General features: G+C 36.3%; 1 protein-coding gene across 1 annotated transcript; it reads left to right on the plus strand.

Annotated features, from left to right (window-relative positions):
- Positions 1-1,749: 1,749 nt before the first annotated feature.
- Positions 1,750-3,003, plus strand: LOC134573521 (carbohydrate sulfotransferase 6-like). Its single transcript, XM_063433297.1, has one exon. The coding sequence runs from the start codon at positions 1,818-1,820 to the stop codon at positions 2,976-2,978; it is 1,161 nt and encodes a 386-aa protein (XP_063289367.1). The 5' UTR covers positions 1,750-1,817; the 3' UTR covers positions 2,979-3,003.
- Positions 3,004-16,938: the final 13,935 nt, after the last annotated feature.

Below are 16,938 nucleotides of genomic sequence, written 5' to 3' on the forward strand. Positions count from 1 at the left end.
ATCGGTCAGGACCCACTGGTCTGCAGATTTCTACGGGGGAGGAGGCTGGCACGTCCTCCGGCGCCTAAATACCCTTCCCTCTGGGAGGTAAGTATGGTTTTAGCGTTTTTCTTCGGGATTCGTCCGGAGTTCCTTGTTTTTTCCCCTCGCCAGCTTTCTACTGTGTTTGTCCTCTTGTTGTGTCTGGTTTCGTTCGGACGTGTTTCTGATGTTCGTTCCTTCGCCCCTGTCCAATCTCGATGGAGGAGATGGTTATTGACGCTGGCAGGGGTGAATGCGACTCTTGGAGTGCATTCGGTTAGCGGCGCTACTGCTTCCGAGTTTTTTTCCTTGATGGGCATTTCTCCTCGGGACGTTTTTTTGTAGGTGGCGGTCCGGTCCCGTGAGGAGTTTTTTGCGCCAGTTTGGTTTCTCCCCCCCTTGTTTTGGATGGATTGCATGATTGTTTTTCTGTCGATTTGTCTGATTATCTGGGCTAGGTTTGGTAGTCTGGGGTGATGTTGTGGGAAGTGCATGTTATATTGTATTGACGGTCATTAGTGATGGATTTCATGTCTTTATTCTATCAGTACTGGATCGTGGGATTTATGTTTTATCAGTACATTTCGTTCACTAATCAGTGTTTTCGATTCTGTTTATTTCGTTTCAGTTTAATGGTTCGACTTCAGTTCATAGGATCGGCTGTTTGGCAGGATGAAGTTCAAGTTCATCCATTATCCGAAGTTTTTCCTGATGGCATTCATTGTTATGTTGAAATATTTTCTTTATTTAGTTTTTGTTATTATTGTGTACGTTACTTTGTCGCAGCGTGAAAGAGGAAATGGTGGCTTAGGAGGAGCCTTATATAGATGCCTTATGTTTTTGTCTTTGGTGTTTATCTCTCTGTTAATGTGCTGCTGTGGAGTTCTAGTAAAGAGAGACTTAAGCAAAATATTCGCCTCATGTCATTAATAAAATTAAGATTATAGTTACACTAAAGCTAGTATAATCTACAATTGTAGAGTGAAAATTTGCATGCAGATAATGGATAACAACTTTCTAAATATCTTTAGAGTGCTCTATTTGTCCATTATCTTGTATTTGCCAATTTCGGAACTGTACATACATTTTCAATGCTAAAATAAAATGTAACTATAGGATGTGCCATTTTTTTTTTTTTTTTTTACATTTACACTGTATATAATTAAATAAAAAAAAATAAAAAATGGCACAGGATTTTTTTTTTAAATAGCACATCCTATAGCTAAATTTTATTTTACTGTCCTGACACAGCCAGAGCATATCATTCAAATTAATTTAACCTTAAAATGCTAGAAATGGGTCCAGCTGATTGTTCCATTTAAGGCACTTAATCACATAATTGTGATTAATATATATTCCTCATTGTCTGTAGGACAATCAGGGTTGAGATTGAGAACAATGGGACAACATTTTTTAGTGTTTGTGTATTTTTGTGTGTATTTTGAATTTATTGTAAAATTTGCAGTTGAATTTAACAGAATATTGCAAAATTCCAATCAAATTTGCTATCATGGTTTCTTTGTCTAGCAGCATTACTAGAATGAATTAGTAGGTTTACATAATTTAGTCAGTTTACACAATTTTCTAATCATCTTTTTGTTCTTCCCATTTTTTTTCTCATCTCTCAATAACTTCTCCATTACACTTGATTTGCCATTCTCTCCTTTTATTGAATTTGTCTTTAACTTACAAGTTGTTCTTTCCATATTCCCATGATAACTAAAAAAATCTGACCTTCATCCTTTCTCTCATTGACCTCCATACCCTTGCTCTTTTATCCCTTTTTTAAGCTCAGCATGCACTCTAAATATCTTCAGCTTGCTTTCCTTCTCTTACTGTCTCTTGTTGCATTGATTCTTCTCCAGTCCTTCCAACTCAACTTTCACTCCTCCACAAATCCCTACCCTTACCAGAAGAGACCTGTCCACGTTCTGATCATCTCCTCCTGGCGTTCTGGCTCGTCATTCATTGGACAGATCTTTAACCATCACAATGACGTATTTTACCTCTTTGAGCCTGCTCATCCTATTTGGATGAGACTTAATCAAGAGTCAGCAGAACTACTTCACTATCCAGTCAGAGACCTTCTCCGTTCCCTGTTTTTTTGCGATGTGACTCCTCTCTATTCCTATCTCCCTAGTGGTGGGCAACGCATATCTGAGATGAAGTTTTTTGCAGAGAGTCGGGCTCTCTGTTCAACTCCTTTTTGCCAAGCTTCAATCCCATTAGAAGGCTATGACCGCAATTTATGTTTCCACCGCTGTAAAAATATTTCACTTGGAAAGATGGAAGAAACATGCCGGTCTTATAGCCATGTAGTTATGAAAACTGTGAGGATCTTTGACCTTAAAGTCATTCTACCTCTTCTCCAGGATCCAACGCTAGACTTAAGAATTATCCACCTAGTACGAGACCCACGAGCCGTGACTGCATCCCGGAAATATTTTAGTCTTAACATTGATGACCAAATTGTTGTGGGAAATGAAAAAAAACAGAAGGATAAAAAATATAAACTCACTCTTGCACAGGTCATGACCAAGATCTGTAATGCCCAGGTCACCATTAACAAAGCAGCCATAGCAGCTGGAGAGTCCTTGCATGGGCGCTATATGTTGCTAAGACATGAAGATCTAGCCATGGAACCGTTACTGAATGTCAAAAGAATTTACAAGTTTGTTGGTCTCAGTATTAGCCCAAATCTAGAGAAATGGATTTATAATGTCACCCATAATGATAGCCAAAGCAGAAAGGAATTTATGCCCTATTCCAGAGACGCAATAAGTGTAACACAGAAATGGAGGAAGGTGCTAAAATTTGCCAATGTAAAAGAGATTGAGCATGTCTGCAGTGAGGAGATGAAACAGTTTGGCTACTTACCACTGAAATCACCAAAACATCTGGGAAACCTTAAAGTGAATCTTGTTGCCCGAAGGAAGATAGAGGGAGAGGAGGAATGACAGTGCTTTGCAAGGGATAGGTGGAAAAGAAAGAAAGAAGAAAAAAAAAGAAAGATACAATCATAAAAAGGATATATTAGTGTGTAACAATGTTTATATTTGCATATATTTGTTGTTGTTTGTATTGTGTATGTTTGTAGCCATGCAATATCCAAATACATTGAGTGATGACTTGGGCTTTCTGTTACGTTAATAGACAGTATGCTTTGAGAATTGTTTTGTCTACTACTTTTGTGGGTTTTACTGTATGACGTGCAGGGGATTTTCTTTCTATGGTATTTTTATCCATGCTTCTTTATGAAGGTTTACAGTTATCTACAGGGGAGAGTACTATGTATTTTATTAGACATACGGACACTAAATGGCTCCGGGGTTTACAATCCCATGGACATCATGGAAGTTCAGATGAATGGGTAACTGGGGAGGAAATTGCAATACAGTTTTGCTTGTGAGTTGAGGAGGGTATTACTGGCAATCTTAAACTAATGGGAAAAAAGGCCTATTATATAAATTACAGCAAAGAAACCTCATTACTATCTGTATATGTAAACATGCGAAAGGACATATTGTCAGACAGCCAGCAGGACTATGCACTAGGTGAAAAGTGGCAACTTCTCGAAGTCACTGTAAGCTTGATACCATTACTGGTTAATAAAAAGTCTGGCACAAATATCTGGCTCTGGCAAGCTGACAGCCTTTAGTGCTTCTGAACATCGCTTATTACAAAATAAAAAAAACGAATTAACTAAAAATATAAAGGAAAATAAGTAAAACTAATATTCCTTAAGAGAGGAAGATAAAAAATTAATCAAAATATTTTTTTTTATAAGAAAACCAGAAGCAAATAAGGTAACAAGTGGAAAATGTACCAAAATTACTGTTAGAAAAAAACTTTGTGTTTTCACACAATTCATCAGTAAAATGAAAGTAATAACTCTACTCATTAAAGTCCTAAGAGGGACACTCTAAACACCAAAACACTGTTAGCTTAAAGGGTTACACCACGCACCAGGACAACTTTAGTGATTTGAAGTGGTCATGGTTTCCTGCAGTCTGTATGCAAGTTTTATTCTATACCCCTGGGAGCATCATCAGCCGGCCCCAAAACTAAAGTTCCTGGTGTATTAATGTAAATTCTGTGCCCTGTGTACATGCCTTGCAAACTTCTCATTGAGCTCCATTGGGAAGCCTGTGATTTGACAGACACAGAAAGTCCAAACTGTGGAAGAAGGGGAACCTTAGTGCGTCAATGTACAGGAATCATTCTCTATAGAAAAATATAAATACTGATCAGCAGTCTGATTAAACCAATGGGACCTATTATTGGGGCAATGGTAAATTTTGCTTCTTCAATCCAAGATGTTTAATATATTTTAATATGTTTTTATAGCAGTTCTTCGTATAATTCAATTAAATATTACTGCAGTGTGTAAACTGTGTAACATCACTTGCATCATAGGAAGACATAATCATTAGCTTATGTGACATTTATATCTACATAGATTGAGCACATAACATTTTCCAGGATAATTCACTATCTTTATTGTTGTGGGAAAGTCAGTGAGTGTCACTTCTTTCGGACAAATACCATGGAATATTTGTATAAAAGTAACAGTCTAAATGAACCCACCTCTCCTACAGAACTTCTCAAGCATTCACCATGAATAAAGCAAATGAATACATTTTTTAAAATGTAAAACTGGGTGGTGAGCAAATTGCTGACGATTGCATTGAAGACTACGAAAAATTCAAGGTATTCGTGAAAGGGCATTCATTTTTGCAAATAATTATGATTGTAATTACATACTTTGTGCCATTGTTGTAAAAGGAAAGTACAGGAAATATATAATTAAAGCACTACAATTGAGCCTTTTAGGTGATACTTTAAAGAACTGAGATATTCATTTTCATGTTTTAATGCATCATTGCAATTATATATTTTTTGAGCAAGAAACACGTGAATTATGTTCAAATAAGTATTTAGGTAACACATACTACTATTATTTTATAACACATTCTTCAGGTAAGTATATAGTTACACAACAAATACACAAAACAAAAGTCCTGTGCTCAAACTCCTCTACTCTTGAGCGGCTGCAATGACCATAGTACACATCAGCCCCAATACATACAGTAAAAACCAAAGAAAAAAAGAGTTACCTGCGCTCTTCCCAAATCCCTATGTATATTTAAAGAAATTGAGGTTATTTAGTTACTTCAATGGCCATTGGAGGGAATGCCCACCTGCCACTTCAAGGCAAACCTCTCAGGTGGGTCCTATTCACCTTGCTTCCTTGAGCTTCAAGAAAAGATATCTCTGAACGGAACGTGATAGTGATTAAGAGGTGAAATAAGTCACCACAACAAAAAAGAAAAGGAAAACAAAATTCAAACAGAAATAGTAATGTACATATTTGCAAAACAACTATCCTGAGTGTAGCTATAATGTCTGTATATGAAAATCTGGTAGTTCTACCCAAATATAGGGATAATGAATACAGAGTAAGATAGTACAGGCTGTAGTTTTGTGAGTTCAGGACAATAAAAGACCATCTGTAGCAGACCAGCCGTATAAGGAGAATAGAAAAAAATCTTAATCTAAACTAAAATCTAAAAAAAAGTAGTATATGACAATGTGCTCTGCTGCAATATGAATTACTAAGATTTTAGAAAATGCTTGTAATACAGGCTAAAAGGTCTTGCTAGAGATAGTGCAACTAAAAAAAACTAATATATATATATATATATATTTATGTCATATTTTTAATATAATTAAGTAATTTTATTCATTGCAATTTGCGGGACCTGCCTGACAACCCAGGCTGAAAGTCCAACGAATTGAATTTTCTAACACTGTATTTAACCCTGTAACTTTCTATGACACTCTAAAACCTGTACATGGGGGATACTGTTTTACTCGGGAGACTTCACTGAACACAAATATTAGTGATTCAAAACAGTAAAATGTATTACAACGATGATATCGTCAGTGAAAGTTGCATTTTTTGCATTTTTCACACACAAACCGCACTTTCACTGATGATATCACTGTTGTAATACATTTTACTGTTTTGAAACACTAATATTTGTGTTCAGTGAAGTCTCCCGAGTATAACAGTATTTAGTGAAAGTTACAGGGTCAAATATAAGGCCGTTTTTTCACATTGAAATTTGCCAGATTGGTTACGTTGCCTTTGAGACCATACGGTAGCCCAGGTATGAGAATTACCCCCATGATGGCATACCATTTGCAATAGTAGACAACCCAGGGTATTGCAAATGGGATATGTCCATACTTTTTTACTAGCCACTTAGTCACAAACACTGGCCAAAGTTAGCGTTCATAATTGTTTTTTGCATTTTTAACACACAAACAAATATAAATGCTAACTTTAGCTAGTGTTTGTGGCTATGGACATACCCCATATTGAATACCCTGGGTTGTCTACTTTAAAAAACATATGTACATGTGAGGTGTAATTCAGAGATTTATGACAGATGACAGTGTTACAATGTCACTATTGATAAATGTTAAAAATATATATTTTGAAACAGCAATGTCCTACTTGTACTTATAGCCCTATAACTTTCCCCCCAAAAAGCTAAGAACACGTTAACATTGGGTATTTCTAAACTCAGGACAAATTTTAGAAACTATTTAGCACAGGTGTTTTTTGGCGGTTGTAGATGCGTAACAGATTTTGGGGATCAAAGTTCAAAAATTTGTGTTTTTAAAAATGTTTTCATCATATTTTATAGTTTATTTTATAGTAAATTATATGATATGATGAAAATAATGGTATCTTTAGAAAGACCATTAGATGGTGAGGAAGATGTTATATAATATGTGTGGGTACAGTAAATGAGTAAGAGAAGAATTACAGCTAAACACAAACACAGCAGATGTAAAGAGAGCCCAGGTCCCAAACGGTAAAATTGAAAAGCGGTCCGGTCACCAAGGGGTTAAGTAATTTTAGCTAAGTTCAAATAATTTTTCCTGAAATGATTGCAGGGGAAATTCGTCTAAACTGAGCCGGACCAAATTTTTGCCTGACTGAACCAAATGTATTTTTTTTTTGACAAATCAATTTCTTTGGACTGAATTTTTTTGCCATCAACAAGTCTAATAAAAATCAGAGCATAAGCACATTAACATTAAAGTATTTGTACCAAAATCCATTTAGTGGGGGTCTAAAAACTAGTTTTGTTTAGAGCTTTGGTAAAAGTTGCAAATGATGGAAATAGAGATATTTGTTGTGTCAAAAACAAGAATGCTCTAAGGCTTGTCTTCAGAGGTAATCCAAGATGACCTTTTTCTGTTATTTTGGGGGGATAAAATCAGCCCGGACCCTTTGTGGATGATGGATATTTGCCAACTCATTCAGAGCTCTGGAAATTGGAAATGAATAGCAGAGACTTGTTCAATAACCAATTCAAAGTTTATTTAAACGTTAGTAAGATATATACCCCATTTCCATGTTGGTGGGGGTCATGAGCGTTTATTACATAATATGTTGGTCACAAGTTATAAACAGCTGTTTCTAATTATAATCTTTCGCAATACATATTTGATTAAAACCAGATATTTACAAAATACCGATATCTTGGACAATTAACAAGAACATTTCGAAATCAGTATTTTTCCAGCAAAAAGGATTTTATACAAATCCTTTTTCCGAGAAATAAAGATGAAATGCCAAATTCATTCTTTGTTCAAATTAACTCTTATATGGACAGCTAGGATAGATATCAAAATGGATATTTGCATCTACAGTTCCCCTCTTAGATCATATCATGATCTATCTTACGGTAAATATCCATGGGAGGCCTGCGGCAGAGAAACAAGAGGAGGTATATTCAGACGTGCTAATCACGTCTGCGGGACTTTCATTATTTCTTCACCTCGATTTCCCCCATTTGCTCTGTGCCATAGGTTTTCCCTTAAAGAGGAGTTCGAGCTGTTGATTTCAGCTTTTTCAATTATCTGCTGATCTTTTAAGTGTACATCATGTTATCTGTATCTTGAGTCTTGGGTCAATATAGGCAAAGTGTATTTGTGAAGGCAAAGTGTTATTCCCAACAACGGGAATATTATTATTATTACAATTCAAAATGTAAGCTCGTATAGTCAAAACGGGAATAAGATCCATCCCCTCTTTGGACCAGGGTCCTGGATTACCATTCCACCCGGTGATCTGGGGCCAGGTCAAAAAACCCAGTGGCAAAAACTCATATTTGAGGAAAAAAGCACATCTGGGGAAACTCTGAGTGAGGGCCATCCCCTCACGCTGACAGCATTAGTGACTTATAAAACCCTGCATTTGTAAGTAAATAGCTGGGTATCGGGATTGGGAAACATTTCTTGATTCGTTTCAAAAGGCCCATTTACATATTAAATCATGAGATAACTTATAATCAGTTTGTAATTCTAACAATAATCCCAATCATGACCTTGCATCCTATGTCTCCTAATTACATCGCTATTTCGATGGTCCAGTCATATCCACACTTAATAAATAGGAATCCATCCTTAGTACACTCAACATACATCAATGACACACATAGTACATCCATGCCTGAGTAAGTAAACACTTCCTCTCTCTCCGGCTAACTCTACAAAAATAAAAATAACAAAATAGTTCAATAGTCCAGCATAGTCCAGCATAGTCCTAAAAATAGTCTTTCAAGGAGAATAAAGAATGTTAGACACCATAAACTTTGTTCCATAATCTTAGACACCATAACATAGCTAAGGGTAGCAATATGGCTGACAACAAGACAATGTCAGCTTCCACATAGTTCTTAATTCTTCTGTTTGCTGGATGTTCACCACAATGCTCTTTGCAACACCCCAATTGTTGAAAGGGTTAATACAGACATAGCGGCATTAGACAGCACTGCACCTTCAGGACTTTCCAAGTCAGTCTATGTACTCATAAGTAAGCATTTTAGTTTCTTCGGCCAGCATGGATTTTGACCAAACAGATTTAATTGCAAAAAAAGGTAGGTAGGTAGGCAGGTAGGTCAGCCAGAGAGATTGGTGTGTAGTCCCAAATATCAGGCGGCACAAATACTCCAGTATGGTCTCTATAATCATACAAACACAAGGATCAGTACGACATCAATAACTTCATTATCTAGGCTAAACTCAAATTAGAGACTAAAGTTAAACCCTTAACTTGTGTAACATGTACTTCTCTTAGCTTTGCTTATATTTCATTGCATTGTCCTTTATACAATTGTAATACATAATTTCCCTTTAGAATGCCTTTGCATGGATGAGAGAAGCACTCATTCTATATAAATGCTTGTTGAGTACTAAAACACTAACATATACATATTGGAATAATTCCTAATAAAATACTGTTCTTAAACTTAAACCTTAATTTGATAATCCCAATTAATTACTTTAATAGAATTGGAATGCTGAATTCTGTCAAAAATGTTGTGGACCCAGGTAACATTTTTTTAAACCAAAGCCTTTTATATATCCCGATGTCCAAAAAGCCACCAATTCTGTATGTGTGTGATCATGTTTAATACATGCTGGAACCTCCATAGAGTTATCCCACTTAAACAATATTTTTTTTTCAGAACAACTAGGAATGAAATAGGAGAAACAAAATGAATTACTGTTGTTGCAAAGTGCTTTGTTTAATACAGAGTTGTCTTGCTTTGCTAAAATTGCAAGTGGCCTCTGATAAGGAAGGGGCAGCAAACTGTAGACATGTGTTATATTAAGTTGCCCTCACTTGTCAGGTCTTGTAAACTCACTTATTTTATTGCAGATGCCTCTATGATACCACGTTACAAATTGACTAAGCATACTTATTATTATCCTATTTTATTTTAGTTATTTCACATTGCGCAGCCTATGCAAACAATGTCTACATCTCAACTTCAGCTTGTACTTTCCCTAAGAGCCAGCATTAATACGGTTTCCATAAGAGCCAGCATTAATACTGTTTTATCTATATATAAAACATTAAGAACATGAACCATCTGTGTATTAGGCTGAGGTTGTTGAGTGTGGGTATAGGTTTGAATCTGTGGTTGGTATTGAGGAACCTGCCAGGGTGGGTCCAGGAGCACCACAGGCACCAGGGAAGCCAGAGGCACCAGGGAAGCCAGGGGCACCAGCAATACCAGGAGTACCAGTGGGGCCAGCTTGATCAGGTTCACCACGAGTACCTTGGGGCCCTGCTCTCCACAATTAAAACAATTAAAACAGTGCTGAAGTTGCCACCTCTACAAAAGTTAGACCCTTTGATAAAATTCTCTACCTCTGCCTCCAAAACTTGTCTGATTCAATCTCCTATCACCTCCCAAATGTCCTCGTCTCCCCTGCTTAAGATCACAATCCTTTGTGACCGATCCAACATACTTTTCCCTCTTTCTTTATATCAAAACAACCTGCTGTATCTTTCTCATGAAGCATATTCCATTTGCAGGTCGAGATTACCTAACTCACACCCCCTCTTTGTGTACACTTCTTAGTGTACCACACAGATATAATATTAATAAGCTTTTGAAGAATTAGTACATAAACAGTGAAAGCAGAGTCTTCCTACAGGGTTTGCAATACTGACAGTCTGGGTCATAGGTGTAATGCAGTTAGTTACTTTTCTATTGTTAGAATACATTGAAAACACAAATATATTGCAAATATTAAACTTATATTGCATATCAAATATATTGCAAATATTGCAAATATTAAAATCATATTGCAGCCGTTTCCTACACCTATAAGGATATGGTTGTTATACTTCAATTGAGTTCAAATTGAGTATCAAAAGACTAACCACAAAAACTAAACTTTATATGCTTATCAAAAATGAGTTTAACCCCTTAGAGAGTTAATAGGGTGACCTCTTCCCATAGTATGGTTCCTTTTAGAATTATTATATTATTTATTCTCTTCTGGGTCTGCAAAATGCTTTCAATATACCAATACAAATATAATACAGTAGTTTAGAATTGCCTCAAAATAAATTGTCTGATCTCTATTAAAAATACCATTTCATCATTTTGCTATAATCAATGAGGCATATTAGATGAATCTTAATCTGGGAAAAAACGTATCCACTTCTGGTCATCCATTAATTTTGTACTTGTTAAATATATAATATAACAATTGTTTATGTTAAAGATAACGCTAAATACTCCCCTAATAATATGAAGAATGAGAGATCCACGATTTTGAGAAGCAGATTTTTTCCAGGGGCCCCTTTTTCGTGAGCTGATCAGCATTTAATCTGTTGTAAAAAGACACTAAAAGCTTGCGTTAATGACATGCAAATATTCTTTAAATATTCTTCATACTCATCGTAATATCACACATGTCCTCTTATAACACAGAACACAACGAATGTAGCAGATATCCAGCAGACATCCCAACACAAAAACCCATTAATGGACAGGCAATTAACTCAATCCAAAATACATTATTAAATGTCACACCCAAAAGAAACACAGACATAATGTAGGTTTCCCTTGTTTGTGCATTCTGCAACTATGCAAGCAGTACTGCTTTAAGATCAGAAAACCTGGCAGCTGCACTGGAAAGTCGAATTTTGGCAAGAAGTCCATTATTACAACAGAATTTTGGAAAACAGCTAAAACTTAGCGTGTTTTTTTTTTTTTTTTTCTTTAAGGATTACAACTCATATTGCTCTTGGACTAGTATTCAATAATAAATCAGTTATTTAATAGATTATTAGATTATTACGCTACCATTTCCAGCTGTATCAATACTGAGACAAATTTATTCAAATATAATTTAGAATAGCACAGCAAATTACCCATTAACATACATGACAATCAAACTGCATACTTTAAAATGAGTAACCAAAACACATTTATCACAATCACCATTTACACAGAATAAACTTTTAGCAGCTGTATTCAGAACATATTATTGTATATTTTCTTTATTTTTATTTGATTTTATTATTTAGGAGTTCTGGTACCAATGGTTTTCTTATTAAAGAAGGGATCCCGTATGGCCATATAACGCGTTTAACTTAAACATTTGTATAACACTTGCATTAACCAGTTGCAACATATGTACCTTATCAATAGAATTTCTCTCCTATACGCTTATAGAACATTTGGACCAGATTACACAGACATGGTATCACCTGCATTTGTCAGAACTCTCAAACACTCAAAATATTTATACTACTCCATGTTAAAAGCATGGGAAATTTTGACCGGTCAATTTGAGTTCCCAAAAGTCATAAAAACACAGGTAAAAACCTTTGTCCATGGTTTCTGATCCTACATTCTATGACCAAAATTTCAAACCCACTTCTGCACAGGGGGTCCACCATTTGGGTCACAATCAATAAAATCTCTGCATCCCCAGACAACAATTTACAGATTTTCACAATTCTACAGAATACATACAATTTAAAGCATTTACAACATGTCAGGTACCTGTAGCAAGCAAGTTAGTTTACAGCACGAAATGAAGCATGTGCTGAAAATATAAATTTCATATTAATTTATAATCATCTACATTTACAACATGAATTTGTAGACCCCCTTAATGAACCTCTATTTTTTTCTTTTATTTATCATCACCTTTACATGTACTTTTGACATTCCCTCAATTATTTTATTCCCTTAATTCTCATACCTGGTTTGGACACCCTCAGGGCTTCAGAGGAGCTGCCAATCCTTTCTTCCTGGGCAGGTGGTAAAAGGGAGCTTTATGGAGCAGTGGGAACCCCTTGTTCCTGCTTGGGTAGGTCTAACTTATCACAGCAAGGATAGCACCCAAATCATTATTGTCTTTAGGGGACAGGCTGGGTATAATCAGGAGGGAGTAATGGTTTGGAGTTGTTAAAAACAGCCTCATTCCCATTTTATTTATCTTAACCCCCTTATCACAGACTTCATGCTTAAAATCAAAGTTGCACAGTCAAATAAAACAGCACATAAAGTAGCAAGCTTGAGTAATGCCAAACATCCATCATACAGGGTTAAAACCACTTTTTTTTTTTTTTTTTTTTTTATCGTTAATAAACTTTCTTTGCAAAAGTGACATGTACATAAACATGTACATAAACTGTTTGCAAAAGTTACATGTACATATACAACAACTCAGTCTGCCAAGACTGAAAACCAGTTTTACAACCTACAAAAGGCAACCCATACAAAGAGGGACCATGGGACGTCCCCCATACACACTTTTACCACCTGCCAAAGGTGAACCCCTAACAAAGAGGAAAGGCCAGATAATTGTGCACAAAACCGCCTGCCAAAGGCACTCCTCCTACCAAAGGAGTTAAACAAGTCTACCTGAGACTTAAAAAAACCATGTCTACTAAAGACATTATGCATTGAAAATCCCCTTTAAAAAATTAAAATAGTAAGAAACCCCAATAAATAACAAAGCAATGTGTGGGTGATAGGAGATGCAGGTAAAGAAGGTCTTCAAAGAACCCCTTACCTGACATCTCCGCTCCGACCAATTGCCCCCCCACTTCTGACACCAGTTTGTTGGGGATAAAATCAGCCCGGACCCTTTGTGGATGATGGATATTTGCCAACTCATTCAGAGCTCTGGAAATTGGAAATGAATAGCAGAGACTTGTTCAATAACCAATTCAAAGTTTATTTAAACGTTAGTAAGATATATACCCCATTTCCATGTTGGTGGGGGTCATGAGCGTTTATTACATAATATGTTGGTCACAAGTTATAAACAGCTGTTTCTAATTATAATCTTTCGCAATACATATTTGATTAAAACCAGATATTTACAAAATACCGATATCTTGGACAATTAACAAGAACATTTCGAAATCAGTATTTTTCCAGCAAAAAGGATTTTATACAAATCCTTTTTCCGAGAAATAAAGATGAAATGCCAAATTCATTCTTTGTTCAAATTAACTCTTATATGGACAGCTAGGATAGATATCAAAATGGATATTTGCATCTACAATCCATTTAGTGGGGGTCTAAAAACTAGTTTTGTTTAGAGCTTTGGTAAAAGTTGCAAATGATGGAAATAGAGATATTTGTTGTGTCAAAAACAAGAATGCTCTAAGGCTTGTCTTCAGAGGTAATCCAAGATGACCTTTTTCTGTTATTTTTAAGAAAAATCCATTATTGTTACAGTATCAGCCTTTTTGCCACGGGTGGGCTGCTTCAGTAAGTCTTTTTACTGGAAGACTTGCTGTGGATATATAATGACACGTTATCTAAGCATCAAAGTCATGTGCACTGGGAAAGTGCTACTTGGCCAACCAGTCTAGTCTCATTCCACTTACTTGACCTCAGAATTGGATAGACGTAATTTTCCTTTAGAAATGTATCCCTTCATCAGTTCCCAAATTCTGCCTAGCAGGAGCTCTGTACGTGTAATTTTTTATTTTTTTTTAATAGCAGCATTAAAGGATTGATATAACTCTTTATAAAAATAATTGTTTTACTTTATTATAACTTATTATTATTTGTTTCTCATACATTAAATCAGAGATCTTGGATCCTCCTCTGGGGAAATCTACTTATTTACGTGGGAATCAGTACACAAGCAAACATGAGAGACGCAAACCTTCTCTCTCTGTATATAAGTGGGTGGTTCTCACTAAACTAAAGTCTAAATGGCCAAATACCAAATAGAGCAAAGCCAACCGGCTGCCTACAGTGCTATTCAGACCGCAAAATTCTGGACATTGTTGACACCATTTCTCAATGTCTGGATTTGGAAAATAGGGGGCCCAAATGGGCCTGAATTTGGTCCATATTTTAGCGGGATCAAACACTGACTGAAATCCATACCCTAATGTTTCAAATAAATAAACAAACAAATAAATAAATAAATAATAAACTCTCTATCGGGGTCAATAAGAGGGGGGTTAAAACTTTCCTATACCTCCTTCTGCCATGCTGCTGGTGGGGACATATCTGCTAAATATTTAAAACTAGTGAGTGGCAGCAATTCCTCGCCATTGGGATGGGGTCATTAAAATAACTAGTGGGGGGGACTGATCACTGTCCACCCCCTGTACCCTCACCCCAGAATATTATTATTAGGGCCTACCCTCTGAACCTAATTATTAGGGCCTCACCCACTGCCAATAGTTGGGGGAAAGCATTAGGGCTTTCTCTCTTAATATTATAATCCCACAGTTGGCAGCAGGGGTGATATTAAATTCCCCCTGTTTCTTTAATTAAATAGTCTCTGCCCGCAGGCCACAGGTGGGGACCGGGAGGAGTGAACAGTGATCACACCCCCCAATAATGTTTCTCACCCGATGCCCATGGCTGGGGGCATGAGCCCCCCTCACTCGTTTGTATTACAGGCCTTTCTAGTGACTGGGCCCAACTAGGGGCAGAGGTATAAAACATCCCTTACAATAGCATGGGGGTCTTATCGACCCCCTGAGGGTTATTTATTTATTTATTTAAAACTTTTTGTGTATTTTTTTTAATTTAAAGGTGTGTGCACCTGGCAAGTGAACTCTGTTCAGCTACCAATTAATTAACCTTTAAGCTGTAGAGGGTTTTTAACTATTTATCCTCTGTATGATAGCGCTACCAGCAGGCAAATAGTACTTAAAATAATTGCTCGTTTGCAGAAAACCTGTCGTATGCATTTGGTTACAAATTTTTGTTAACTTGGAGCTTTGTAAATCTTCCAAATTCTGAATACTTTCTATAGGGTTCAGATGTTTAAGCATTCATTTTCATCCAGGCACGGAAGGCGTTCGGGTGATTTCTGCAGATTCACTCGAACCCACTGAATTCCAACCAAAATTGTTTTTAGTAAGTATGAAAATTACCATCGCGATTAGAATTCGATCATTTTCAGTGGATTTAGTTGATCCGTTCAGAAATCTGGTCTCTAGTGAATAAACCCTCGACAGAATATCAACAATTATCCTCATATCATATTAGTAAATCATGCTAGTCTTTTTTATTTCGGAGTTATTCACTGAGAATTGTCAGGAAATTAAAGCGAATACAATGTGAAACTCAAAAATAAGACCAAGTGGGTCGAACTGGAAAAATTCTGCTAGTTGCCTACAAACACAATAAAATCTCAAAGGTAACCTTTATTAGTACCGTGTCCTAAAAAGTGACAACTGGAAATTGATAAACCAAATTCAAAAGATAGACATTGACAATATAAATTCAGCAGACTGTCCTCTAGTATTGCTAGTCTGAGAAAATACGATCTTGTCCCAACATATTTGTCAGCCAGTCAATGTTCGCTAATAGAAAGGTATACATAATTAGTGAAGAAAAGTATAAATCCAATATAGGGGGAAAATCGCTGTTAGAATCACAATTCAAGTCAAATATTGTATTATAGTATATTGTATTCCTGACAATTCTCATTTAGTGAACAACCCTGCAAACTGTACTGGAATGAATGTGAATTCTAACATGTAGGCCAAAATAACTGATTTAGAAAGATTCTCCAACTGTATCACAACCTATTTTTGCATAAATTTTTAGCAAATTGTATTGTTTTGATTCACTGCAATTTGGTGTTTGGTCAATAAACCCTTCAGTCTGATACTAGCACGTGTCGAGTTGGCAACAGACTATTTCGTTAAGCGCTATTGTCCAGATGAGATGGTAATGAGTGACAGTTGTTCTCATTCAGCTGAAGAAGAATTTGAAGGACTATCTACTGGGGAATGTGGATGTGGTAGACCGGGCAGGACGTGTGAGCGCATGGTTAGCAGCACCGGCAGGAAATTGGCGCTGTGGCCATTGCATCAAATGCAATAGGGTGATACTGGGGGGCATTTTTTTTCATCATAGGACAGGGAGAAAATATACAATCCGTGAATTTTGTATTTTTTAGTCTGAGTTTGTCCGTGAGCTTAAAAGTAGCATTTGCATGAAAAATGATGCAGTACCCAGTGGCGCATCATTTTGTAGAAAAGCGCCATTGCAGTTTCCCAATTGCGTTAAACAATTATACAAATGGTAA

Source organism: Pelobates fuscus, chromosome 9 (assembly GCF_036172605.1).
Source record: "Pelobates fuscus isolate aPelFus1 chromosome 9, aPelFus1.pri, whole genome shotgun sequence".
In the NCBI taxonomy this organism is placed as follows: Eukaryota; Metazoa; Chordata; class Amphibia; order Anura; family Pelobatidae; genus Pelobates; species Pelobates fuscus.

What these genes read in the sequence shown, in the direction of transcription:
- LOC134573521 (XM_063433297.1), top strand. Translation starts at nt 1,818, where the DNA reads ATGCACTCTAAATATCTTCAGCTTGCTTTCCTTCTCTTACTGTCTCTT.